We start from the raw sequence: 15,112 nt of genomic DNA, 5'->3' as shown, positions 1-15,112 counted from the left end.
CTGGCATGAGAACGATGTGGCCTGCCCAGCGAAGCTGATCGAGTGTGGTCAGTGCATCAATGCTGGGGATGTTCACCTGGACGAGGACACTGATGTTGGTGCGCCTGTCCTCCCAGGGGCTTTGCAGGATCTTGCGGAGACATCGTTGGTGATCTATCTCCAGCGACTTGAGGTGTCTTCTGTACATCGTCCATGCCTCTGATCCATACAGGAGGGCGGGTATTACTACAGCCCTGTAGACCATGAGCTTGGCAGTAGATTGAGGGCCTGGTCTTCGAACACTCTTGCTCCTCGGGGGGGCTAAAAGTCCCTCCCATCTCCTGATAAGCCGGGTGGCCCGCTTTCACATTCCATGTGTGTGTGTGTGTGTGAGAGATGTTGCTATCTGCTGAGCAAACTCCTGGCTGGCTGAGGCCGCCGTCAATCTCTGCTCTGCTGCAATCGCGTCGGGGCTGAATGCCGAGTGGCTATTTTTTTTTAAATTTATCACATGGCTCCTCCACCTACCTTTCATTTCGGACTGTGCCAGGCAGCAGTATTCCCACGAAGTCGCGCCAAATCGTGTGCGGGCACCTTCCTCCTCCTCATCATCATCAGCGGCAGCATCATCACCGTCTGGATCGGCCGCCCGGCACAGAGCGTTTGATATGTGAAGCCCCACAGCGAGGAAGATTGTCCTCCTCCTCCTTCCTCCTTCCTCCCTCCACCTCATCGCTCTCTTCCCGACGCCATCGGTTTAGGGGGGGAATGGCAAGGAGCTGGATGTGTTACCCTGTGGCGCTCGCACCGAGCCTTCTGTGGGAATGATGAGGTCTCAAATCTCTTTTTCTTGAGGACTATCGGCGACTCCCCGCCCTCCCTCCTTCCTTCCCCCACACTCTGTGTGTGTGTGTGTGTGAGAGCCCGAAGCGCTAAGGCTGTCTCCGAATATGGGAGTGTGTGGAGATCAGAATTTCCAGTGAAGGAAGAGGAAATTTTATTTTTTTAAAGGGGAAGGAAGGGGGGAATAAAGAAAAAGAAAGCAAAGTCACCCGGCCAAAAACAACCCCCCCCGCCAAAAAAAAATGCTTCCATCCTTGAAGGCTCACTAGATTTTATTCGTGCGTCGTGTGCAGATAGAGAGAAAAAATCTCTTCATCACACACACACACACACCAGCTTTTTGCTTATTTTGTGTTGTAACCATGTTGCTCAGAGGGTGAATATGTGGTCTGCAGTCTTTTCGGATGGTTTTGGACTTTAAGGGTGTTCCGCATTGTGCCGCCGAATTATTTTTTGTTGTTGCCATTTTAACCCACGAGCATAGTTTCCCCAGCCAAAACAACCAAGGAATGTGGACATATCGGAGAAGACGGTACTTTGGTATTCTCTCGGCGCCGGTAGTATTAGTGGCAGTTGTCTGCTGCGCTCAGAGGTAAGAACATTCAACGTGCCAAGAGAGAAGGCTTTCATAAAGTGTGATGCGAAACGGCCAACCAGTTTGTGTGTTGTTTTTCCCCACCTTTTTTTTTTGTCTTTTTATTTCCAGCGTGAATGAACCAGGGAATATGTCGTTTGTCAAGGAAACCGTGGATAATCTGCTGAAAGGATACGACATTCGGCTGAGACCAGATTTTGGAGGTAGGCTTTTCAGTATGAACTCGATCTCATTTCCCCCCCCCCCCTCTCTTCCTCCGCTCAATAACACGATATGTATGTGTATGTGTGGGGGGCAAGTCCGGTTGATTTAACTTTTTCTTCTCGTTTATACTTTAGGTCCTCCAGTTAGTGTTGGCATGAACATAGACGTCGCGAGTATTGACCAAGTGTCTGAAGTTAATATGGTGAGTGAATCTTTCGCCTTTTATTTTTGACGTTGAATAGACACCGTGCTAAAACAGGCACGGCTGTAGACCCACGTTGGCTGTGGAGTTAAGATGTGTGATGCCTCTATTCGGATGCACTGGCGAGATGTGCAGTATGGCACGGCTGTAAAACAGTGGCGCTTTTGTGATCTTGGGTCACGGAATTGTGTGTGTATATGTGTTTTTCTGGTCGAGTGGAAGGGAGCTTGTAGATGCGGCGTGTGATCAATGGTTGGAAAGGCTTTCCCCCCACCTCACTGTGGGAGGCAGCGGCATAATCGCGTAGATTGGAGACCCAAGGTTGGTGCCATCTGCTGGCAACTCTTCTGCTGAGAGTGTGCAAACTCGGAGCCGTGCTTTCCGCGACCAAAGAGAGGGCATCCTGAACATGTCATTCTTTTTTGTGCCCCCAATCTCTGGAGATGCTAGCATTTTAAGTGACGTTCATGTGGGGTGAAGTGAAGTGAATTGAGATTAATGGCAGTACGCTGTTCGAAGTTCTGAAAGGGAACATTCATCTGCGCTGTGAGCTGGGCTTGTGCAAATAAATTGCAGGAATTATAATCCGATCAATGTACCTTCCACTTCACGTAGCTCTCAAATAACGCATTTTTAAAGGCTCCAAGCTACCTGATACATTGATTTAATGTAACTTTTATAACACCAAATCAATGTAATACATCAACAGCAGTGCATGAAGTTGTGAGGAGCATATGGAAAAAAGAAACGTGTTTCCTTAATGAAGTGTTTGCATTCAGAAATGTAAATTAAAGATTGAAATTTTGTTGATACCTAATTCATGTTGTGTGTTATGGCCCCATGTAAAGTTGTAATTCAGTTTTTGTTAGCCGCCCCATGCTGATGGATATTTTACATTGGGCTTGAAATAATTCAAGTTTCTGAGCTTTGAAGTGTAAATGCCAGCTCGTCGAAAGACTTAGCTAAGATGTGTATTAAGTGTAATTATACCTTCGTGTGACTCAATACAATTCTGACTTGGCAATAATTTATCTGACTTCTTTTCTCAACAATCTTTTGTTTCATTCCCTTCCTAAAGGGGCTTTGATGCCTTGCTATGGTACAGTTCAGTAGGCACTGGTCATCCCCAGTATCTCATCCAAACCAGTATTTATGTGTGAGCCTTGACAGTAGTGTTAGTGGCTATCTTGACCATCGTTACAGCTGAATCCAATCTTATCCTCATTCAATGTCTACGCATGTACATTTCCAGCAGGGGTCATTGAATGGTAATCGGGAATGGGAACCATCAATTAACCCCTCTAAGTCAGGGAAGCTGAGGCAGTTTGTATAAGAAAAAAACTTGAATTTTATAGCGCCATTCACAGCCTCGGAACGTCCCAAAGCACTTTGCTGCCAATGAAGTACTTTTTAAGTGTAGTCACTGTTATAATGTAGGAAAATGTTGCTTTGTCTCCTCCCTCCCTCTTCCCGCTAAGATCAACTAACTCAGCACAGACCAGGGTTGGAGCCTATGATCTTCCTGATCTTATATGGCTCATTTAGTTACCTCATAAACTCACTAAAGCTTCAGGGAAGCTAATTGATTTAAGGACAACCTTTATTTGTACTGCAAAAATGGCCAACATGCTCCACTCTTTGTTACTGATTGGTCTCCTTGGAGGATAAGCCACACCCTGAAGTTTCACGGAATGTGTAACTGGAACCGCCTATGCCAAGGTCTCATTGACTTTGCAAATTGTAACTCGATCCACTTTGACTTCCTGAAGCAACAGAGGACAAAGCTCCCCAGAAGACAGCAAGGGCCAGCTGAAGTGCCTTACCCCAGTGTAAGTACATCCCTCCCCCAGCTGAAGTGCCTTACCCCAGTCCAAGTACATCCCTCCCCCAGCCGAAGTGCCTTATCCCAGCGTGTGCATCCTTCAGCCCCACCCCACCATAGATGGGGCAGGCATTGTGTACGGATTATTAACATGTTTATTGGGTATGAAGTGAATAGTGACAGTGTCGTGACTTTTTGAATTCATCATCTACTGCAATAGTGTCACAATGTCCTTTTGTAGGGGATTGGAAGAATGTGATCTGTTTCACCCCCCTCTCTTCTCCCCTCCTCTCTTCTCCCCTCCTCTCTTCTCCCCTCCTCACCCCCCCCCCCCCCCCCCAGCCTCGGGCCCACACCGGCTGCTCTCTGCCCAGGCTCTTGACCCTCTCCCCCCTCCTGCCCCCCCCCCCCCCCATGCCGGCTGCTCTCTGGGCCCAGGCCGACCTGGGGGTGGGGGAGAGATTCGGAACTTTATCCTGCTGCTCAGCACCACATGCATGGAATGATTGGGGCCGGGAGGAGGGCGGAGCTTGACAGAGGGCAGGGCTTGTTGCCTGTTGGTTAAAAACGTGAAGTACGAGCAGGGGGAGCGGGGTTTTACAGACGCATGTCTGACGAAAAAAGTGCAGTAGACGTCGTTGATTTAATCCGGAACACCTCATATTGACCTTGCTTTAAACATTATATAATTACATTATACTGTATAATCTTTTGGATTGACACATTTTTAAAGATCTAGGGAGATAAATCATTGGGTTCTTTTCTGCATTTATATAGCTCTTATCAGGCTACTGAAATGTCTCATTGACCCTCACATGCTCTGTATTAACCACTTTGTGTGTGCTTGGGCAAAGAAGATATTTGGATCAATTGGGAAAGTTGTTATTAGTATATTAATAGAGAAAGCTGCACTGCTGGTATCTCAGGACATTGAAACAATGGGTGGACCCAAGCTTGTGTCATAGGAGTAGGCCATTCAGCTCCTCAAACCTGTTTCTCCATTCAATTAGATTATTGTTGATCCTTGCCTCAATCCATTTACCTGCCTTTGCTCCATATCCCTTGGCCTAACAGAAATCTATCAATTTCTCTCTTGAACATTTCAATTGACCCACCATCCACAGGGAGTTGAGTTCTAGATTTCCACTACCCTTTGTGAGAAAAAGTGCTTCCTGATTTCAAGCAATAGACTTGTTAGCAAAATTGAAGCTCATGGAATCATAGGGTCAATAGCAGCATGGATAGGAAATTGGCTAAGAGACAGAAAGCAGAGAGTAGTGGAGAACAGTTGCTTATTAGACAGGACAGAATGATATAATGCTGTCCCACAGGAATCAGTATTAGGACCACTGCACTTTTTGATATATATTAATGACCTAGATTTGAGTATAGGGTACATAATTTCAAAGTTTGCAGATAACACAAAACTTGGAAATGTAGTAACTAGTGAGGAGGATAGTAAAGGACTGCAGATGGACATAGACAGACTGGTGAAATGGGCAAGTGCATGGCAGATGAAATGTTAATGTTGAAAAGTGTGAAGGGATGCATTTTGGGCTGAAGAATAAGGCGAGGCAATACAAACTAAATGGTACAATTTTGAAGGGGGTGCTTTAACAGAGAGTTGACATTCATAAGTCTTTGAAGGTGACAGGACAAGTTGATAAAGCACACAGGACCCATGACTTTTTATAAAGAGAGGTATGGAATACACAAGCAGGGAAGTTATGCTAAACCTTCATAAATCACTGCTTAGGCTTCAGCTGGAATGTTGTGTCCAATTCTGGGCATCACACTTCAGGAACGATGAGAAGGTCTTAGGGCGCGGATGCGATTTACCAGAAAAATACCAGGGACGAGGGACGTCAATTGTGCGGAGACACCTGAGAAGCTGGGATTGTTCCCCTTAGAGCAGGGGAGATCAATAGAGCCATTCAAAATTATGACCTGTTTTGATAGCGTAAATAAGGAGGAACTGTTTCCTCTGTCAGAAGGGTCGGTAACCAGAGGACACAGGTTTAAGGTAATTGGCAAAGGAACCAGAGGGGAGATGACAAGAATTATTTTTATACAACCAGTTGTTTATGATCTGGAATGCGCTGCCTGAAAAGGTGGTAGAATCAGATGCAATAGTAACTTTCAAATGGGAATTGAATATATATTTGAAAAAGAAAAATTTGCAGGGCTATGGGGAAAGAGCAGGGGAATGAAGACCTGGCTCTTTCAAAGAACCAGCACAGGCATGATGGACTGAATGGTCTCCTCCTATGCTATATGATTCACTCTTAAAGGGCTTAGCTCTCATTTCCTTGTTTCGATGCGAGCTCTTTACCGAATCCCTCCTATGATTTTAAATACTTCGATTTGATCACCCTTCAACCCTCAAGTTATGGAAGTACAAACCAGGTATATGGAACCTGTCTTCATAATTTAACCCTTTAAACCTTATTGTCATTCTGGTGAATCTCTGCTGTACCCTCCCATGGCCAATACACCCTTCCTGAGGCTTGTCCCAAAATTGGATGCAATACCCCAGATGGGGTCTGACCAAGCTTCTGTACAACTGAAGTATCGCTTCCTCACTTTTGTATTCCAATCCCCTTGAGATAAAGGCCAACATTTTAGTAGCCGTTTTAATTACGTTTTGTACCTGTGTACTAGTGATTTGTGCACATGGATACCCATACATCTTTGTTCATCCACAGCATCTAGTTTCCACCATTAACAAAATATCCTGATTTGTCTTTCTCAGATCAAAAATGAATAACAGCATACGTTCTTACATTAAACTCCATCTTTCATAATTTTGTCCACGTACTTAAATTGTTTATGTCCCTTTTGTAATTTCTGTTCTCATTACCACAATTCACTGTGCCTCCTAACTTAGTGCAATCTGCTAACTTGGATATACAATTCTCAATTCCTTCATCTAAGGCATTAATATATAAGGTGAAAAGCCGAGACTCGAGTACAGATCCCTGGGGAGCACCCCTTATTCTTCCTGCCAATCAGAGAATGTTCCCATTATTCCTGCTCTCTGGCTCTTACCCCCAAATAATTACAAACCCACGTCACAAGGCTACTTCTAATTCCATGCGTTTTCAGTTTAGCTAATAATCTCTTGTGGGGAATCTTATCAAGTGCCTTCTAGAAGTTCATATAGACTACATCCACAGACACTCCTTTATCCACCATGCTGATGACATCCTCGAAAATGTATTTGATTCGTCAGACATGACATGCCCATCACAAATCCATGCTGACTCTCTTTGATGAGCTCCTCCTTATCCAAGTGTATAGTCACACTGGAGTAGAAACTAGATAGCGCCGAAACTGGGCATGATTCTGGTGGCACACAGCAATTGTTTGCCAGAACAGAGAGGCCCAATTCTGGTGAACTGTGTGCGCCAGTTAGGCACCCCTACAAAGCTTATCGGCAAAGGCTTCAGCAATTTCTGTCAATGCCAAGACCCACAGATAGGATCAGGAGAGGGGATGTGGGCTGACAGTGACTTGGAGTTGTTTTACAAAGCCAGGACAAGCGCTCTACAAAAAAACAAAATTTCTCAAAGTTTATGGGCCTTTTTTTAGAGCCTTCAGCGGTCATTTTAAGGAGGCTGTAGGGCCACTTAAAAAAGGCCGTAACCAAACACTCAAAGATTGGGCACAGGCCTATGCCCTGCTAAATTGGCTATTGTTGCACCCGTTTTACGCCTGCAAAACAACCTCACCAATATTGAATATATTTTCCCTTCTCTGATGATAGATTCCAATAATCCCCACAACTCAACTTAAATTGTATTTACAGGTACCTTGTTTCTCTTTCACTTCTTAAATAATAGAATTACATCTTTAATTTTCCAATTCAGAGGCACAATTGCTGAATTTGAGAGCCGTGAAAAATTATGACTACAAATTCTGCAATTTCCTCACCGACTTCATTTACTACTCTGGGATGGAGATTGTTCTTTCTTAAGTTCCATTATTTTCACCATTATCTTTTACTTGTATTAAAGCCACTGAGTTTCTCCTCTTGATTTATTTTTAGGTTTCCTTGTACTGCTCCTATTTCTTCCACTGTGAAAACAATAACAAAGTAGTAATTTAGCAAGTCTTGACATTTTCTTATTGTCCATTATTTTGCTTGTGTGGAGCATAAACATGCTACCAGTTGGGCCGAAAGGCCTGTTTCTGTTCTCTAAATTCTATGTAATTATACTCTTAGTTGCATCTGCATTTATTGGGCTCATATTCCCCTTTACCACTTTTTTTTTCTTAATATATTTCTGAAAGTTTTTTCTGTTAGCTTTGCTATCCCTTGCAAGTCTTTTTTCATATTTCATTTTTGCACCTCTTATTATTTTGCATTATTTTGTTGCCCTTTACAGCTCCCAAGTCCACTGGATTTTCACTTTTCCTTGCATCTGTGTAAGCCTTTTCTTTTAGATCGTTACTCTCTCAATTCATTTGTTGGCCATGGATTGCTCAACTACACGCATGTAGCTTTTGTCTTTTTAGTGGTTTTGTATCAAAGCAAATACGTTATTGAATACTTCCCACTGTTAGTCTATAAGTTTGCCCATTAACAATTTAGCTTGGTTTACTGTCGTCTATTAATTTCTCATCCTGTTTAAACATGTCTTACTTAAATCTAAAGTCTTGGTTCGTGACTCTCCTTTCTCCCTCTGAAACCTAATAGCAAATTCAGTCATATTTGTGCCATTATTTGCAAGATGTTCTCTTACTGTCAGATAGATAACTAATTCTGTTTGTTTACTCATCTCTTGTTCTAAAACATATTCTGGAAACCTGTCCTGAATAGGTTTCATTACCGTTACTATTTGTGCGGCTAAGCTTCTCCCAGTCTATGTGTACAACCGAATTGTTTTGCTGTATGCTTCTCTAATCTTCCTATTTATGCATCCACCCCCCCGCCCCCCACAAACCACTAAATCACTATTATCAGTAGGTCTGTTGACAAATTCTTCCAGAGTCTTGTCTCCTTTGCTGTTCCTTAACTCTACCCATACTGTTTCCACTGCCCAATCACCCTTACTGAAATCCCTACCCTTTACTGTGGTAATTGTGTCTTTCATCAATATTGCTAACCCCCCCCACATTTCAAAGTTTCCCTGACATGTCTAAAGATCCCATAGCCTGGAATATTTAGCTCCTAATTATGCCCAGCTTGTAGCCAGGTCTCCATAATAGCTGCTACATCATACCCTTGTAGCTGAACTTATGCTTCTGATTTCTCTGTTTTATCACTGAACTCTTATTTGGGAGACTGTCCAATCTGACTATGTCCTGATGGTCTTTTTTCACAGTTTTCGACTTACTGGGCGTGATTTTGCCAACTGGGGCAGCCAGGATCTTTGGCGAGGTTCCGGCCCCCTCCTCACTATAGCCTGCTCTCTCCAAGTAATTTTACGTTGATCGGGCTTGTCAAGCCTGCCCAGCAGGGTTCCCGGCGAATTAAAAGGAAGCGGGTCTGATGATGTCATTTGATGACGTGTCATCAGCCGGTTTTCTTCAAGGGACCATGGCCAAATTGATTTTGACAGTTGTGCGGTTGGTGTTCTACTGCACAGAGGTGCACATCGACACCCAGGCTCTCCCATGTCTCCCTCCATATGTTTATGGAGATAGTCACAGCATGCAGGGAGGTTCTCTTCTCTTCCAATGGGCAGAAGAGACCTCCCCAGGTCACCAAAACAGCCTGGTTGCAGATTGCACAGAAGGGCACAAGCAGAGATGTCGTCAGGAGGAGCTGGCTGCAATGGCACAAACCTTTCAATAATCTCAGTAGATCACGAAAAAAACAGCAAAGCCGCACTCAACCTCATCCGCTGTGCCACTCATCATATCCCTATCACTCTACCTTCCCTACCCTACTCCTGCACATCCTTACTCACACCAACTTATCTTGCACCTCCACCCAACCTCTCTCTGTATTTACATTGTCACTTCCCCATCTCACTAGCCACCCCTCACACTTGCCCTTATCCTAGAGTAGGCACTTAGGTGTTAATGTGGTGTCAAACATTGAAATCTTTATTTTCAACACTTTGCCTTCTTGGACAGATCTGTGTGCACCTTTGGAAGTGGTTTAGTGAGTTGCAGTGAATGGTGAGACACAATGGTACCCTCTGCAACCCTGAGTATGAAAGGAATGACTTGTCGATTGCAGGGATGCTTTATGGTGCTGGTGTAGGGTGGTGCCAACCTGATGATACATGTGGCAGCCAGGGTATAAACCATCAACTGAAGTAAATTGGCCATAGATGGCAGCTGAATTTGAGATGACAGAAGTGATCTGTCAGTGGTGAGAGAAGTGATTCCAATGAGGTGACACTGGAAAGAGAGTTCACTCCAAACACTTCCAATCTGCAGAAAGCTCAAATATATATTCCAAATTCTGAAGGCTCCAACCTCTAAGATTGGAAAGTGAACAGCTGTGAAATGGTAGCTTTTATACTACATTTGCAGCTGTCAACGATTCAGAAGAATGTATACTCAATAAAAACCCAACGTACTCAACTGGCAAGGATCACCGTGAACCTTGTCAAAAAGCAGGTAAAATTGTAAGTAGAGGGTAAAATTGTCTTTAATTGACTTTTGACTCGCTCGTAATGATATAAATTTCCTCCCCCGCCGCTTGGTGTTGTGTCTGTTAAGCGCCGACAGACCCGATCCCTGGGAGGAAGACGAGTGTGGAGGTGGATCCCGACCTGCCAGTCATTTCCCTTTTGACAGCTGACCCACCTTCAAACTCGCCTTCTCAACGCTGGTAAAATTCTGGCCACTGTGTGGGTTTCCCCCTTCTAACTAGTTTAAATGTTACCCCATTGTCCTATCTACCCTCTTGGCAAGGACACAGGGTGCGTCTCCAGTTGAGCTGAAGGCCATCCGTCTCCAGCCTTCCCTGGCCCCACAGGTGGTCCCAGTGATCCAGGAATCTGAAACCCTCCCTTCTGAACCATCCTTCTAGCTACACGTTGTCAATCTCTCCCTGACTATCCTTCTCTCCCTGTCTGGTCCAGAACGCGGCACTGGGAGTAATCCAGAGATTACTACCCTGAGGGTTCTTCTCCTTAATTTAGAACTTACTTTCTTGAAATTCCTTTGCAGAGCCTTGGACCTGCTTCTCTCCATGTTATTGATTCCCACATGAACCCTGACCTCTGGCTGCTCACCCTCCCATTCTAGAACCTTTGGTATTTGCTCTGTGATGTCCTGAATCTTGGCCCCTGGGAAGCAGCATACTATTTGGGTCACTGGACAAAAGTACCTTCCAAACTATAGAATTCCCCACAATCACCACTGGTTTGCTTTTAACTGCCAGTACCGTTTTCCTCCATGGGTAGCTATGTGCTCCACGGTGCCTTATAGTCACTCACAGTGAATTTGCGTCACCCTTTTAGTTCACATCATTGGTACATAAATAGGGATACGTGTTAGATAAATCCAGCTCCACAGCTGATTCCCTCTCTACCCTCGCCTGTCGCCTCCTGCCCTGTCTGTCGATGGTCACTCAGTCGCCCATACCAGCTTAGAACATAAGAAATATTAGCAGGAGTAGGCCATTTGGCCCCTCGAGCCTGCTCCGCCATTCAATAAGATCATGGCTCATCTGATCTTGGCCTCTACTCCACTTTCCTGCCCGCTCCCCAAAACCCTTGACTCCCTTATCATTCAAAACTTCTCTACTCTTAGCTGCCCGTGAGGGCGGCCACCTTCTGGAACGTCTACTCCAGAAAACTTTCTCCTTCCCAAATGTTGCAGAGTGTGCCAGGATGACTTCCATCATATAAAGGTGTTGTTGTATCCGATCAGGGCCACAAGCTGTTGAAGTGTTGCATTGTCGTGAGATCCATGTGCTAATCTATTTATACAGTGGCAAAGAAATGTTGGTTGTTACCATTTTGAGCTTTAAGTTCACTGAAGGGCCTGTGCGTTGGTATGTTTTCTTTAATTAAATTTTTGTTTCCTCTTTTAGCAAACTTAGAGTGATGCCAGCAGTATAACATCTGGTCATGTGGTGCAATTTGCAGCAGTGAGAATATCCCTGTGAAAGACTGGTGTCACATTGCTGTTATGACACTGCTCTAGAGATCACAGTTACTGTGTGGTACATTGCTAATTAGCTATTGTGCAAGTTGTATAGCCTCTGTTATAGTCAGGAAACTACCATTGTGAAAGCATAAATAGTAACGCAGTATGTGAATTATCACTTCAAGGCACAGCAATTTATTTTATGCATTGAAAGTAGCCATTTGGGTAATATCAATGGAATATGATGGTCCATAATGTGCTACTTAAGGACAAGTAATATTCCAGAGCTGGGCCTCATGTCACCCAGACGCATTGTACTGTAGGTACAATAGCACCCAATGTAGAAACAGGGACCTGATGATATATATGGATAACATTTTCTCCTTTTTGTAATACTTCTGTGCCATAAACAGAACACAGGGTGGGTGACTTTAAAATATACACATTTTATGACAACCCTACCATGACATAACATGCATAACCTGTGCTCGCTGACCAACATTGGCTTACGGTTAAGCTGCGCCTCGATTTCAAAATTCTCATCCTTATTTTCAAATCCCTCCATATCCTCGCCCCTCCCTATCTCTGTAATCACCTCCAGGCCCACAACCACCCGAGATGTCTGCGCTCCTCTAATTCTGCCCTCTTGAGCATCCCTGATTATAATCACTCAACCATTGGTGGCCGTGCCTTCTGTTGCCTGGGTCCCAAGCTCCGGAACTCTTTGCCTAAACTCTCTGCCTCTCTTCCTCACTTTCCTCCTTCAAGACGCTCCTTAAAACCTACCTCTTTGACCAAGCTATTGGTCACCTGCACTAATTTCTACTTATGCGGCTCGGTGCCAATTTTTAAAAATCTCATAATACTCCTGTGAAGCACCTTGGGACTTTTCACTACGTTAAAGGCGCTATATAAATACAAATTATTGCTGTTATGTCTTCTTGCCGTTATGCTGTACAATTGGCATTTAATACTCTGTGTGGATTTCACTATCATTTTTTTTAATGAGGATGGTGTGCTTCTGATTTTTGTCTGGTTGCTGGTGATTTGATTTCGACATGTTTGCGCTGGTGATCTCAATTTCTCCGAGCTTGTGTACAGAATAAAAACAACACTGAGGTTGTTGTCTTTGATATTGATCATCCATCTATTGAAAAGAGTGAGGTTACAGACAGTGTAGCAAGTAGAATTGCTAAATTACCCTTTTTTCTCTGATAATTTGAGTCTAAAACAATGGCAGTTTGTACTTGAAATGTAATTGTTAGCTGTGGAATCACAATTTTTTCTACTGCACAGCTGAGCAGCAAAGTATTGATCTCTGAGGGAGTGCTGCTCTGTCGGAGCTGCCGTCTTTCGCATGAGATGTTAAACCGAGGTTCCGTCTGCCCCCTCGGGTAGATGTGGTAGATGTAGAAGATCCCATGGCACTATTTCGAAGAAGAGCAGGGGAGTTATCCCCGGTGACCTGGTCAATAGTTCCCTTCAGCAACATCACTAAAAACAGATCATCTGGTCATTATTTGATTGCTGTTTGTGGGATTTTGCTGTGCATAAATTGGCTGCCGTGCTTCCTAAATTACAACAGTGACTACACTTAATTGGGACATCCTGAGGTCGTGAAAGGTGCTATATAAATGCAAGTCCTTTGGTTTTTTTAAAGGAAATGTGTTTTGCAAAACCTTTCATGTGCACCGTGGAAGATGATGTAATCAGTGACACAATAATATTACATTACTGATTGTGTCTTCTGCGACTGACTTAGTATTTTTTATTTTAATGAAGAGGTACAGAAAAATGAAACAAATACATTGAAAAATTTCATGCTGTGTCAGATGCATTGTTTGGTACAGAACTTGCTACAGCAGCTAACATGTCATTATAGCAGTGATAAAGTTGGAGTGGGGTGTTCCAGGAATATAGTCTATCTCCTCAATCATCCCCCTTTAATTATCCACATGACCAGCTACAGAATGTGTTTAATGTTCGTTATATCTACATTATAAACCGTGTCCTTTTTTATACTTCTACATAGTCTCCAAAATTGCAGAACTGCCAGGTAACTTTCATCTGAACAACTTTTGTTTTGAAACTGTGAAGTTGCTGCAGGAGGTACTGTTCAAAAAAAAAAGCAATAATTTGTAATCTGATTTACTGCTGAGTGGTGCAGTGGGTTAGAATATTATAATCTCTCCTTTGGGTCCTCGGTTGGAATCTATCCCAGACTGGCAGGCTGAAAGTTGCTCGCTTCAGAGCTCTGCTGAATATTTCGAGTGAAATAAGCCTGGGCCATTCCTTTGGTAGCTTCTTCACTCCGCGCAACCTGAGGGATGGCCGCTCTTTGGAACATCTGCTCCAACAAACACTCTCCTTCCCGAATGATGGAGCATGTTCAGTTGACTCTCAGATATATGACGACATAAGGATGTTATGTCTGATGAGGGCCAAAAGTTGCTTAAGTGTTGCATTGTACAGTAATGGGATCACTATTTATACAGTGCCAAAGTAATATTGGTTGATAATATTTTGAATATTGCAACAGAAATAAAGATTATAGAAATGGTATATTGCTGTGTATTTATGCACTGTGTTGGGGAGAAATCTGATAGTTCTTTGTAGTCATATAATAGCAGTGAGGGTAGAGCTCTTTGTGCATGAAACACAAAACGTTAGTATGCAGGTACAGCAAGTAATCAGGAACACAAATGGAATGTTGGCCTTTATTGCAAGGGGATGGAGTATAAAAGCAGAGAAGTCCTGCGACAACTGTACAGGGTATTGGTGAGGACACACCTGGAGCGCTGTGTACAGTTTTGGTCTCCTTATTTAAGGGGGGATATACTTGCATTGGAGGCTGTTCAAAGAAGGTTCACTGGTAGATTGATTCCTGAGTTGAAGGGTTTGACTTATCAAGAAAGGTTGAGTAGGTTGGGCCTATACTCATTGGAGTTCAGAAGAATGAGAGGTGATCTTATTGAAATACATAAGATAATGAGGGGGCTCAACAAGGTAGATTCCACTCATGAGGGAATCTAGAACCAGGGGGCATAGTTTCAGAATAAGCGGTTGCCCATTTAAAACTGAGATGAGGAGGAATTTCTTCTCAGAGGGTTGTAAATCTGTGGAATTCTCTGCCCCAGAGATGTGTGGAGGCTGGGTCATTGAATATATTTAAAGCAGAGATGGACAGATTTTTTTGAGCGATAAGGGAGTAAAGGGTTATGGGGAGCGGGCAGGGAAGTGGAGCAGAGCCGATGATCAGATCAGCTCTAATCTTATTTAATGGCTCGAGGGGCCAAATGGCCTACTCCTGCTCCTATTTCTGATGTTTTTATGTTCTTATTGCAAACTCTGGCACCATGTTGCTTCTGAGGATGCTTATATAATATTTACAGATTTAAGTTCACTGTGTGTT

The 15,112-nt window shown here is 43.7% G+C and overlaps 1 protein-coding gene across 2 annotated transcripts in view; it reads left to right on the top strand.

The window, feature by feature from the left end:
• The first annotated feature begins 545 nt into the window (after positions 1–545).
• Positions 546–15,112, top strand: part of gabrb3 (gamma-aminobutyric acid type A receptor subunit beta3) — a 362,713-nt gene continuing 348,146 nt past the window's right edge. For both annotated transcript variants that reach the window (XM_070892456.1, XM_070892455.1), the window contains exons 1-3: positions 546–1,414; positions 1,529–1,620; positions 1,756–1,823. In XM_070892456.1, the coding sequence (XP_070748557.1) occupies positions 1,227–1,414; positions 1,529–1,620; positions 1,756–1,823 (348 nt within the window). In that variant the 5' untranslated portion in view covers positions 546–1,226. The remainder of the gene's footprint in view (positions 1,415–1,528; positions 1,621–1,755; positions 1,824–15,112) is intronic.

The sequence above is a fragment of the Pristiophorus japonicus genome, chromosome 10 (assembly GCF_044704955.1).
Source record: "Pristiophorus japonicus isolate sPriJap1 chromosome 10, sPriJap1.hap1, whole genome shotgun sequence".
NCBI classification, from domain to species: domain Eukaryota; kingdom Metazoa; phylum Chordata; class Chondrichthyes; family Pristiophoridae; genus Pristiophorus; species Pristiophorus japonicus.
This window is presented reverse-complemented; position numbering and strand designations above follow the sequence as displayed.